Here is a 13,050-nt window from a genome sequence, read left to right on the forward strand (position 1 = left end):
TTACTTCATGAGCCTCTTGGCCCCGTAGCAACGCATGTCATAGGAGATGCTGAATGCACCATACAGCATGGCTTTGAAGTTCAGGCAGCCAATGAAGTCCTCAGGACTGGCTTTGTAGGGGTTGAAGGTCACCCAGGCCACATCATGCCTATAGTGAGGCTGGTTGGACAAGACAAGCTGGTAGCCTACTGTGTGCAGACAAAAGCATGTGAGCTGGCAGAGAGCGACAGTTTTAACACAGGCTGTAGTGCGTCAATGTGAGATTTATGACTCAGCACTCCAGAGGCCCCGATGGCTGGCACATAGATGCCTCAAGGAGCCAGTGCATGAATTTGTGTCCTGTCCTTACCTGGAAGGTACAGTGTCAAGTTTTTAATTGACAAGGCAGAGGTTTCCTTGGGCCAAGAATTAACAGCATGCTCTGCGAGGCATTACGGTTTATAGGAAAGGTTTTAAGACTAGGTACTGGGAAGAATTCCACCTTGCATTTTGCTTTGACGTACCTCCAGTAGCTTGTAGTCTCATGTCTCCTCCAGGGTCTGAAGGTACCCAAGCCTTATGACTTAAGAAATGCAAGCTTTACACTGTCAACTTAAGCTCTGCAATTTATTGGTCAGCAGAAGAGCGGAAGAACAGCTGAGCTGGGGTTTGTGTACCCCACTTTTTACTACCTGAAGGAGTCTCCAAGTGGCTCCCAATCGCCTGCCCTTCGTCTGCCCACTACAGATACCCTGTGAAGTAAGTGGGGTTGAGAGAGAGCTCTGAGAAGTGTGACAAATCACTCAGCTGGCTGCGTGTGGAGGAGTGGGGAATCTAACCCGGCTCTCCAGATTAGAAGGTGCCGCTCTTCTTAACCGCTACACCCGACTGACTCACTAGCATCTTATTGAAACTCATTGCAAGCTCGGCTTGCAAGCTGTGAGTTCTCTTTCCCGCTCCACATTTCTTGTTTGTGTTAGTTACTCCTGCCCCCGTGCTGCAGGACTGGAATTTATGGATACACTCAGGTCATTTCTTTAAAGCGTGTGGTTCTTCGACGCCTGATCCTCTGCTCTTCTCCCTCCCGGGGAACAGGTTTGCCAGCATGTTCTGCCTGCGCTGATCCCAGGAGGAGTGTGCTTTTCTGAGCATATTTCCAGATATTCTGTGCATGAAAACTAGTTCTTCTCTTCTTCCTAGTTCCAAGGGAAATGCCACCATTCCTTCTAAGCCTTCTAAGGAGCGTTATGTCCATACAGAAGGAGAGCTATGACTATGGATGGACTTTGAAGGTGGTCAACAACTTTGCTGTTGAGATTTAGGTACACTGGACCCAGAAGCCTCTCCTGGCACAATGCTTCCAAATTTAATAGAAGCCTCAATGCCCGCTAAAGGTGTGTGCCATGGCTCACCTTCATGGGGAACCAGGATTGTCCTTTGGTCAGCATCAGCAACACCGTGCCTTCCTGCAGTGTTTGGAAGAGCTCCTCTGTTTTGACAATGGTGTTGTCATTATCCAGGACAAGGGTGATGGTCCCTATCACTGGCAATGCAAGACGCAGCTGCAGGGACATAGACAGGCTCAGCAAGGCTTGACTGGACAGCACGGCCAGCTATTCAGAAAGTTTAAACATCCCGGCTGGCTGCCAAAATTTGTGAACAGCATTCCACACACATGGGATGTACTATCATGTACCCAGGAGTGAAAGGACACAGAGCTGAGCACCACCAATGAGCAGTATTCGAAAGAACATTTACAGTTAAATTCTCTTCCCCCCCCCCCCATCCCATCTTCACAGGCAGCTTTGCCTGCCTAAGTTGGGAGGGAGCATTTAAAAGGAGTCAGCGGTCGCCAGCTAACAGCTGATAAGATAAGACCAGATTGAAGGTGCTGCTCCCTTTAAATTTGCCCCTAGCTTCTTTCATTAACTCTTGCCCTGTGACTGAGGGATTCACCAGTCTGCTAGTAAACAGCCCAAGGCCCAGGCCTACCTAGGCACTAGGTGTGCCATATCTTCTAAAGGTTGCCTTCACCTGGCTGCAATGCCCTGCCCCCCCCCTCCATGTCAAGTTAAGGTGACCTACAGCAGATTTGAATCTGGCTCTGCAACACTCCAGCCCCTGGCTCTCATTTTGCATCTCCACTCAAATCTCAGCAAGAGAAGGAAAGGAAGTAAACACACTGCAGGCCTACACAGCCAAGGAACACAATACCTGGCACCCTCTCAGGAGTTGGCTTCCCCACACTCACCTTCTTCCGCAGGTCCCTCAAGCTCCCTGCCACAATCCCCTTGCGTAAAGTGCAGTCCCAGCTTCTCACTTGATAGGGCCGGGCAGGAGGACCAGACACGGCCCATTTCCTTGGGGTCACAGAGGTGGAACTGGCAGGAACAGATCTGAGGCAGGAAGAGCAGAGCCATTATTTCCACTTGCTCCTTCCTGGCCTCACCGACCCGCTGGGCATCGGAAGGATGGGAACTGCTGTCTTGAGAGCAGAAGGAGCCACCTCATTTGTCCATTGTTCTTCATTCTCGTACATGTCAACGAGTCTGTTTCCCTCCCAAACTATTGCCTGACAACCTTCCTACAAGGACAGGCATTTGTTTTAATGAGATCTGATTCATAGTGCTGTTTGTATGGTCACCCATGTCCTTTCCCCTCCCCTCCCCATCGTCTCCACAGCTGCTATTTCCTCTCTAGTGCTGAGAAATCATGGGAGAATTTTAAACTTACAAATTAACTAGAGTGGGCATAGAACTGGTCCAGATCCCTAAAGTCTCTTCCCACCTGCATACATCTATGCCCCCCCCGGATAAAAAACACCCCCATAGAGACATCCAGCCTGGGAAAGACCTATCAGCAGTGACTTACTTGTGGGTGGCAATGCCAATAATCAATGCTGCAAATAGATGCTGCTAATTTATTAACAGGTTTTAACTTTCATTGGGTTACTGTTTGATGATTCATTGCTGTTCTAAGTGTTCTTGACCGGAAGGGCGGTCTAGAAATCTAGTAAAGGTAAAGGTATCCCCTGTGCAAGCACCGAGTCATGTCTGACCCTTGGGGTGACGCCCTCCAGCGTTTTCACAGCAGACGCAATACGGGGTGGTTTGCCAGTGCCTTCCCCAGTCATTACCATTTTACCCCCCAGCAAGCTGGGTACTCATTTTACCCACCTCGGAAGGATGGAAGGCTGAGTCAACCTTGAGCCAGCTGCTGGGATTGAACTCCCAGCCTCATGGGCAGAGCTTTCAGATAACAAACCACTAAGGAAGAGAACGAAACGGGCCATTGAAAAAGAAAAAAAAAACACCTGTGTTTATCCGGAACCCGTTTTGGTTTATGTCTGCACGTTATAGATATGAAGGCAAAATAAACTGGAATAAGTATAACCAAAAAGATTACATTTTTCGCAGGGCCTTGCGCTCTGCGGGTGAAAACCTGTTGGTCGTTCCCGGCCCTAGGGAAGCACGCCTGGCCTCGACCAGGGCCAGGGCCTTTTCGGTCCTGGCCCCGACCTGGTGGAATGAGCTCCCGGGAGAGCTGCGGGCCCTGCGGGATCTTTCAACATTCCGCAGGGCCTGCAAGACGGAGCTCTTCCGCCAGGTTTATGGTTGAGGCCGGGGCTGATAATAGATCTATGCCTCCCCCGGGGACTCGGGTTCTGCACCCGAAGCAAAACATCATCAGGACCTCCTCTCCACCCGCTAGTAGTGGGAGGGAGGGGGGGAGTTGAGCTGCCATTCTTGCCATGCCGGCAATATTGGCAATGTTATTATTGTTTTATGGGGTTTTAATGGGGAATTGCGATATTGTTACCCGCCACGAGCCGCAAGGGAGTGGCGGGCTATAAATCTAATAATAATAATAATAATAATAATAATAATTTTTGTACCAGCCAGTTGGTTGAATTTTTTCAGTTTGGATTGCTCATTGGCTACATCAGGCTGTATCAGTCTATCGCACGGAGGAAGGAGAGAAGGAACCCAAGAAGGGAGAAGGGATCTCATATTTATTTGATTGCCCTGGCCTCAAGCATCGGCTGGGTGGAACTACGCCGTCTCACAGGGCCTCTGGGACTGTGATAGCTCCATCAATAAACTTTGTCATCCACTGCAAGCATAGTGTGTGTGTGTGTGTGTGTGTGTGTGTGTGTGTGTGTGTGTGTGTGAGTGTGGGCGCATGTGCGCAGTTCCAGCCTTCAGTACCTGGAGCCTTCCTTGTGGGATGTCCTTCCTTCATTTTCTGGTGGAGATACCACTGGACATTCCTAACTTTTTCAAGTGGCAAGAAATATCAAGCGCTGTGCAGTGGCTTCCAGCTGTCTTGTAATGTCGGGAGAGGGGAAATGCTGAAGACTTGTCATTTTTTATGGGACCGCTCTGCACATTTCAACCTTGAGTGAGAACAGTGTTCTAGCCTTCGAAGCAGAACTATCCTCCCAAAATTGCTTCTTGCCGGCTAGTTCCAGAGGCCGGAATGAGTCTTTGGAATACCACTTTTAATTAAAGCTCTCTTCCCTCCTTCATCTTAGCCACTGCCCCAGCAACGGGTGCGTGATGCTCATGCCAGGATGACTTTACTGTTCAAGCAACATTATTAGTGACTAAGCAGGACAGCATGTACCTTCGTAGAGGTAGCAGATGCCTTGTATTACAAGCCCTGGCATCTCCCAACCAGGAACAGGCTATTTCTTCCTTGAGCCAGCACATTAGAATGACGAAAGGCAAGAACTTACCTAGACAACGACCATGGGGAGAGAAAGCCCAGAGATTTCCTGGCATAATCCATTTTTGCAAGCAATTTATCCAACCTACATTTGGGTGGAGGGGTAGAGTAGGAGGCACTTAAGTTTTCTTCCTTGATTACTTTTGAAATTAAGTACTGCAAAGTCCAGATGTTTTACAGCATCAGAGCCCCAGTCTTTGGGCATCACGCTGTTCTGCCACACTGAAAATATGCTTGGATTCCGAGCCTATTTCTCTCCGCTGTGCATTGCAGATTTCGGCTGTGCATTGCAGCTATTGAACTCATGGCACCACTAGCAGCCTGATCCGCAGCCTATTGGCTCAGAAGGAAGCCAGCTTGGTGTAGTGGTTAGGAGTACGGACTTCTAATCTGGCGAGCTGGGTTTGATTCTGCACTCTCCCACCTGCAACCAGCTGGCTGACTTTGGGCTCACCACAGCCCTGATAAAGCTGATCTGACTGAGCAGTGATATCAGGGCTCTCTCAGCTTCACCTAACTCACAGGGTGTCGGTTGCGGGGAGAGAAAAGGGAAGGCAAAAAGCTTATTCGAGACTCCTTCGGGAAGAGAAAAGCGGCATATAAGAACCAACTCTTCTTCTTCTACAGTGGAGATAAGTGCCCCTTGGATGGTAGCTGTCTTAAGAAACTATGCCTCTTGGTTTAACACGGGGGTAGTCAAACTGCGGCCCTCCAGATGTCCGTGGACTACAATTCCCAGGAGCCCCTGCCAGCAAATGCTGGCAGGGGCTCCTGGGAATTGTAGTCCACGGACATCTGGAGGGCCGCAGTTTGACTACCCCTGGTAACACAATACATTTTTTAAAGTACTGAACTCAAGCAGAATACAGGCAAGGGCACATTCAGGAGCCTGCATGGCCTTTTTTGCTACCAAGTCCCCTTCAACAAGTTCCTAAATACAAGGGACAACTCAGGGCAACTTGTACAGCCGGCACAAGTGAGACAGACCCCTGAACACGAAAGCACTGCTTACATTAATTTTAAGCATTTCCTTTCTACCCAATCAGTTTCCACATGGTGGCAAACATTTAAAAAAAACAATTAAAACAATTACAAAAGCATAAAAACATTTTTAAAAAATGCCCCTCCCCACCCAACACACACATTTTAACCAGAATCATTAGTGTTGCAGGAAGAAGACCTGTGAAAAGCAGCAAACTATATAGGTTAGACCCAGCCATTCAAGAGAGTTAAATTGAAAGCAAACTGTAATGGCTTCTCAAGGGATCTCAAGAGACTCGGAGAACGGGAAATGATGTCGCCAATAAAACTCAGGGCTGGCCGGCACAAAGCGTTTTCCTCCTGGGAAAGTGCCCCCTTGTTGTTCTTTCCACTGGGTTCTGCATTAGAGCCAGCTTGGTACAGTGGTTCAGTCACGAATTCTCCCCCACTGGGGATAGAACTGCTTTTCCAGCATGGTGTCGTGGTTAAGAGCAGTGGCCTCTAATTTGGAGAACGGGTTGGATTCCCCACTCCTCCTCCACATGCAGACAGGCGACGTGCCCTCACTGGACATTCTAAACTGCAGGAGATGGAGCATGGGCACCAAAGAAACTTCTCACTTTACCTGTGACCTTCTTGGACTCTCCTAGCAGAATGACCAAGCAAGGACACTTCAATTTCTTACAATCATGAAAGGTAACAGGAGCAACTTCAGAGGACGGAAGGGAGCTTGGGAGGTCCCACTGAAGGCATGTACTTCAGCTGTGAGTACATAACACATTGCTGATATACTAAGCTGGAGCCCTGAACTGGATAGGCTAGGCAAGTCTGATCCTCCAGATCTCCTGGTTACACTACCGATACCATACCACAAACAATTAGGCTGGAATATTGGTACAGTAACAGGTGTGCTTTCAAGGGACACCGAATATTCTTTTAGATGGGATATGAAGGTGATGCTCTCTTTCTCCTTCCAAAAACCTCCCCTGGCATATGATGCAATCCTAAACACGGCTCAGGAGGCCTTAGAAGGGATGCATTGGCATTCTGCTGGACCCTCTTGGCCCAAGAACATGCAAACCTTTGAGCTGCCAAGCACTCCCCTCCGGAAAGAATGACGAGGTGGCAAGGGAGTGCTTGCCAGCTGCTCTCTGCCCTCACCAAAACGATTCTTCAAGGGCACCTTGGCAGATTTCCAGCAGAGCCAGCTTGCCCCCCCCCCCCCCCCGTGGGAGAGCAGAGTCAGGGCTTCCCTGTCTGCTGGGACGATCCGTCTCTTGCATATTCTGGGAAGCCTCATTAACAATCATTAGCACCCTGGGAGAAAGAAGGGCAGGAGGATGCGATAGAGTCACAGGCAAGACAGATTAAAACATCCCACTGTCCAGCCGTCAGCCCTGGCCCATATGTTAGCCGGTGAAGTTTTGATTGACGGTTATCTCATCAGTTTCCAGCATTTCTTAGAGGGCCACGGAGAGACGTTTCCGAGTCACAGCGTGGCTCTTTCTGTTTCTACTCAGTTTTGGCAGTACTCCCCTCCGGGATGTGTGAGTGTCTCAAAGACATTGACCTCTAGAGATCCTTTTTGTCCTTCAGAGGTTGCAGTAGAGAGTCCCCTCGCCTAGCGTGTGTGGGCTGAGTGATCGATGGTCCCCAGGGCAGAGTGGATAGAGTGGGTGCAGGCTAGAATGGCAATGGAAATTTAGAAGCATTCCAAATTGGGGGGGGATTCCTGTTTTGCTAGAGTCTGGAATTGACATGTCAGATTCTGCCTGACATTTTCCATTGGAAGTGTTAGCTCAATTTTTTTTTTTTATTAAACAAAAAAAGTGTTTTAAGACTGACTTTCCTTCCTTGATTATTTTGTCAGCATGAAGAAATCTCATAAATTGCCAGACAAGAAATGCCGTCACGAGGCGTCTGTCAAATGCTGCCCAGTACTAAATACTATTTCATGGCAGCTGTTGAATATCAAAAGGTGGGAAAGGGGAAAGGGAAAGTGGGAGATACGGGAAAGCTGCTGCCTGTCAGAGTAGGCAATACTTGACAGACCAAGAGTCTGACTCAGCATCAGCTTCATGTGTCCCGTAATTTGTTGGAGCAAAAAAATCCATTTCTGCTCTAGTAGCCTTGAGTCATCTTATTCCCTTCACTGCAAATTAGCCTCATTTGCATGCCTCCGTCTTAAGGGAGGGCAGGAAAGGTGCTTTTCTCTTGCATCCGTTTTTTTCTTGCAAACTTCCAGGGACCCCTTTCATCCCCGCTAGGCCGAGAGGGCAAAGCCAACAGGTGAAAGGAGACGCGCATCCCGCAGGGGATGAACGCTGATTGCACAGGTGTCTCCTCGTCGAAGCAATTAATTGAGCGAAACATGAAGCTAATTTTAGCATGTTTATACAAAACAAAGGCTCTCCAATGGGAGAAGGATGAGCTGAGCTACCACCAGAGTTTAGCAGAACAGCAACAGTGGAGCGGCTTAAGTCGAGGAGGAAGAGAGCGCAGTTCTTAGCCCAACATAATGCCCTGTCTGAGGCCAAGTTGCCCCAGTTCCCCATTGGGTAACACCACCCGGTCTCCCCATTCCACAACAGGAGAATTGGGGAAAAGAGGACTCCTTTGCCATTCAGTTTATCAAGACTAGAGTCTTCCCCTAAAAAATACAGTTCCAAGCAAAACCACGGAATCCGAGGTTCTGTTTTCCAAGCTAATAATTCAGCAGGGTGGGTGCAACTCTTCCCTTTGCCCGTCATTCTGTTGCTCACCCAAGTGATACATGGATTCCCAGATAGGCAGATCCTTAGTCTGAAATCTGAATCCCGTCTGACGTGTTTTAGGAACAGTGTCTTTAAATTTTCATGGCACATCCGAAAGAGCGCAACAGCCTGTCCTTTACTCACCAGGGAATCTCCCATGTGTGCGACAACCAATTAGGAACAGCGGGACCATAGAGTGAGGGGTCTTCCAGATGTGCACCCGCCTACCCCCTGATCCAACGGCACTCCACGCCTGTCTGTGCTAAGCCAACGGCAACCTATCATCATTCAGAAAAATAACCCGTTTGCTTTCTTATGGCATTTTATTCTAGTTGCATGCCATAGGTTTGCAATCGGCATTTTAAAAAAGGATTCAATTTTAACAGCAACATTATATTTCGTTAATATGGTCAGGGGAAAGGATGGTTCAGTTTCGTCTTCGATATAGAAATGCTACCACCAAAAACACAAAATAAAATGAAAAAGGCTCCCTTGAATTTAAAATTACATTCCTGTTGACAGCAGAGGATGGGACCTGCAGTAATGGATTTAAATTACATGTAGGACGGTGCCAGCTAGATATTTTATTTTAGGGGGGGGGGGATTGAGTCAGAGTAGTTCAGCCATGGAATCAGCTGTCTAAGGAGGTGGTGAGCGCCCCCTCATTGGCAGTCCTCAAGATGCACTTATCCTGGAGACCTTAGGCTGATCCCGCACTAAGCAGGGGGGCTGGATTAGATAGCTGGTACAGCCCCCTTCAACTCCATGGTTCTATTCTATGATTCTACATCCCTGATTGATTTTAAACATTTTCAGTCTACTTTTCATTTCTCCAAGTGGTGCAGGGAAACGACACAATAAGATCAACACGGAAAACAAAAAAGTTAATCATAGAATCATAGAGTTTGAAGGGATCTCAAGGGACATCTAGTCCAACCCCCTGCACTATGCAGGACACTCACATCCCTATTGCTCATCACTAATGATACAAAGAAACAACAAACACAGCCCCAAGAGCTATTAAATCAATCAACTGGATGCAAAAATGACAAACATGTTGTGGTCCTTCGAGGAAACAGCCAGGGATGGGGTTCTCAAAGGTGTCTGTTCCAAAAAGGTGGATGGGGCCACTGTGTTTAAAGCCCTGCTTGAAGCTGTCCCTGTGGAACCATAAGTGACAAGGGTGTTGTTGAGCATTTGAAAACCACTCTTCTAAGCTAGGTGCCGGGCAGCAGTCCTTCAGCTATGGGAGTCCCCAGTCATTCCCACCAGCTAGGATGTGAAAATAAATTCCTCATCTCTCAGCAGCATCTCCCACCACCCAGTCATTAAGCTGGGGGGGGGGGAGAAACCTAGAAAGCAGGTACACATTTTGCCCTGTTATACAATTCCAGGAAGAGGGGGGGGGGGTACCCAGGGATGCACAACATTTTAAGATGCAATTAATACCACTTTTGAAAAGCTGTCAACCTCCAGCAGTCGGGAAACAAGGGAGATGCTGGAAATTGCAGCACAATCTGCTGTTCCCTTCTGTTTCTACGGCTACCTGCCTTATAAAATACACACTGGGGGTGCCGGGGAAAAAAAACGAGGGAGGAACAGAACAGTGGGGCATCTCCAGGGAAGCTCCATCAAGGCTGCAGCTGCTGCAGGAGGTTGACTGACTTCCGCCCTGCTCTCACCTCTTTGGAAGCTAACGGGGCATCCTTTAATTTAGAAACATTCCAAATTGCGGGGGGGGGGGGGATTCCACGGGGCTCCCTTCTCAGTAAACATGTACAGGTGGAGCCTGTTGTACCACATGGAAGCCACAGGTGTGGTTGGGGGGCAAGGTGGTCCTTGCAAAGCTGTCCTGATGTTCTTAGAATGATCCAAGCTGGACAAGAGTTCTCTGCTTTTCACAGAGTCTGGGGACGGCTTCCCATATCGGTCCCTGCCTGCTAGGCAGCTGTTAGGGGCCAAGCCTCTGTCTGCAGGAAAGGCAGCGGCTCTATTAGCCAGATTCTGAGCATAACCTGAGGTCATCCGTGACTTAATGAAGCCATCTGCTCTGGCCTCGTTTCCTCCATTCGTTTCAAGTGAGCAAGAGGTCAGGAGCTTGATGGGGCTGGTGGTTGGAAAAATCTAAGCTCTCACATTCTTGGAGAGGAGATGGCCACCAAAGTAAAAACCCCAAGGCAACTGGGGCTCATTTGTCAAGAATTTGCCAGCCTGTCAGTCCCTAGAGAGGACGCCACCAAGTCCGGGACGGAGCTGCAAGATCGGCAAACAGCATCGATTCCAGCCTGCCCTCCAGCCGCAAAAGGGCTAGCGAGGTTAATCAAAAGCTGCGGTTTAGAGCGGATGCAGGACAACGAGGTTGAGCAGAGACCTGGCTGATCCCAGGTTCACTCCCCAATTAAAAGGCCCAAAGATGCAGGTGCTGGGAAACTGCTGGAGAACTGCTGTCAGAGGAAGCAATACTAGTGAAGCATTGGGGGGAGGGGGAGGCAAACAAGCCATGACACTTACAGGGAATGCTTTTGGTGGCCCACTATTCTGGAGGGCCACTAGCCACCAGCAGCAAGCAGACCCAATCCCCAGTTGCTCTGCTAGCACTATGGGGTGTGCTCAGCTCAGATCTGGCTGGTCCATTCATGCTCCCTTCCTGCAACAATAACAATTGGAGGCCACTCAGTGGTAAAGGAGGAGGAGGCAGCAGGTGAGCTGGCACCTGCAATCAAGGTTGCTGGCACGTGGCCCTTTCGTCCTGTGGCCTGGTAATGATGCAACTCAGCTCAGCTTGCTCCAGGGCCATTTCCTCTTTGCCTTTGCCCTGTGATGACTCAGGTTGAGACAGCTCCATACGACCTCATTAGGCAGCATGAAAAAGCTACTGTGCCTTTCAGCCTCAGCAGCAGGATAATAATATCACTGGCCAGCTTTACTGGAACGTTTTCAGGAGCCAGCTTAGTGTCATGGTTAAAAGCAGCGGCCTCTAATCTGGCGAGCCGGGTTTGATTCCACGCTGCTCCCCCACAGGCAACCTTGGGCTCACCACAGCACAGAAAAGGTGTTCTGACCAAGCAGCAATATCAGGGTTCTCTCAGCCTCACCTACCTCACAGGGTGCCTGTTGTGGGGAGAGGAAAGGGAAGGCAACTGTAAGCCGCTTTGAGGCTCCTTCGGGGAGAGAAAAGCAGTATATAAGAACCAACTCTTCTTCTTTTTCTTCAGTAATTTCAGGGCTCTCTCAGCCTCACCTCCCTCACAGGGTGTCTGTTGTGGGGAAAGGAAGGGAAAATGACTGTAAGCCACTTTGAGTCTCCTTCGGGTAGAGAAAAGCAGCATGTGCGAACCAGCTCTTCTTCGTCTTCGTCTTCATCTTCGTCTTCGTCTTCGTCTTCGTCTCCTCCTCCTCTACTTTGAACACTCATGTGGTAGGCACATAGATAATTACAAGGGAGACCACAGAAGTAGGAAATGGTCAACCACCTCCAAATATCTCTTGCTTGGAAAGCCCTCTGGGGCTGCTACAAGACAGCTGAGACTTGATGGCTCTTTCCACTACCAACTGCCATCAAGTCACCACTGATTCACCATGACCCCAGCCAGGGGCTTGCAAGGGGAGTAAGAAGCAGGGCTGGCCTGCCAGTTTCTTCCTCTACAGAGTCTTCTTCAGCAGTCTCCTATCCAAGTACCGGCAGGGCTTAGCTTCTGCGATATAACAATATATCATGCCAGCTCCCCTCCTACTCAGAAGATACGAAATATTGCTCTTGTCGACAAGTTTTATTTTTTTCATGCAAATTCCTCCTTCCCCAACTGCCGAATAACGTTGGGGCATTTATAACTCTCCCTTAAGGAAGGGAAACTTCATGCTGCAGGCCTGTTTCATCGATCATTATGGCCTTCTGGCACATGGGGACTATTGCAGAATCAGACTGTACCATAGTCCTGCTATTGGTGGAGGGATAATTTTCAGCAGTGATTTGTGCCTAAAATATAGAACTGCTGTGATCTTGAAATGGTTGATCAACTAACAACAGCCAATTTTGCTCGGAGTTCAAGACAATAAATTCAGCAGGGAACAAAGGAGAAAATATTAAGGTTGACTTTTCTTCCTGTTTATTGAATTGTAAGTTACATCTCACGCCCTTCCATTAATTCTTTAATTGTCTGTCAGCCCTGGTAAATGTTCTTTTTCGATAGTAGCTATTTTGCCCTGCAGTTGCCTTCTGGCGGTTCATCATCTCCAGCTAGATCGGAGCTCTTAAAAAGTTAGCATGCTGCATTGAAGCGTGTTTTATTTTTATTATCTGCCTCCAATTGATGTTTTATTCTGGTTTAAAAAATTGATTGTGAGGTCTTATTTGGTTCTTTTTAAAGTTCTGGCCAGCTGTCAAATCTTATTAACGCTGGATAACATGATTCCGCCTGTCTCTCTGATATGTTTTAATTGCACTTTCTCAAGAATAAGAAACAAAAAAGATCAAGGCAGCTCTGGGAGCTATATTCAGCTATATTCTGAAGCAAATTCCTTTTTATTTAATGGGGTATACTTCCAGGAAAGAGTTCTTAAGATTGCTTGGTTACCAAGATAAAACAATTGAGAGAAAAGGGAAGACTGC

The 13,050-nt window shown here is 48.4% G+C and overlaps 1 protein-coding gene across 1 annotated transcript; it reads right to left on the bottom strand.

The window, feature by feature from the left end:
• Nucleotides 1–4,770, bottom strand: LOC143822791 (lipid transferase CIDEC-like). Its single transcript, XM_077308375.1, has 4 exons — nucleotides 4,718–4,770; nucleotides 2,231–2,375; nucleotides 1,388–1,541; nucleotides 1–188 (listed from the first exon to the last, which is right to left on the bottom strand). Exons 1-4 carry the CDS (start codon nucleotides 4,768–4,770, stop codon nucleotides 1–3), a joined length of 540 nt encoding a protein of 179 aa, XP_077164490.1.
• Nucleotides 4,771–13,050: the final 8,280 nt, after the last annotated feature.

This window comes from Paroedura picta, chromosome 13 (genome assembly GCF_049243985.1).
Source record: "Paroedura picta isolate Pp20150507F chromosome 13, Ppicta_v3.0, whole genome shotgun sequence".
Lineage (NCBI taxonomy): Eukaryota > Metazoa > Chordata > Lepidosauria > Squamata > Gekkonidae > Paroedura > Paroedura picta.

Excerpts from the sequence above, each read along its gene's own strand:
- LOC143822791 (XM_077308375.1), bottom strand. The coding sequence starts at position 4,770 with ATGGATTATGCCAGGAAATCTCTGGGCTTTCTCTCCCCATGGTCGTTG. Across the intron at positions 2,376-4,717 it reads TCCCCATGGTCGTTGTCTAG|ATCTGTTCCTGCCAGTTCCA; the intron begins GTAAGTTCTTGC and ends TTCCTGCCTCAG. Across the intron at positions 189-1,387 it reads CTGGTTCCCCATGAAGGTGA|TAGGCTACCAGCTTGTCTTG; the intron begins GCCATGGCACAC and ends GTCTGCACACAG.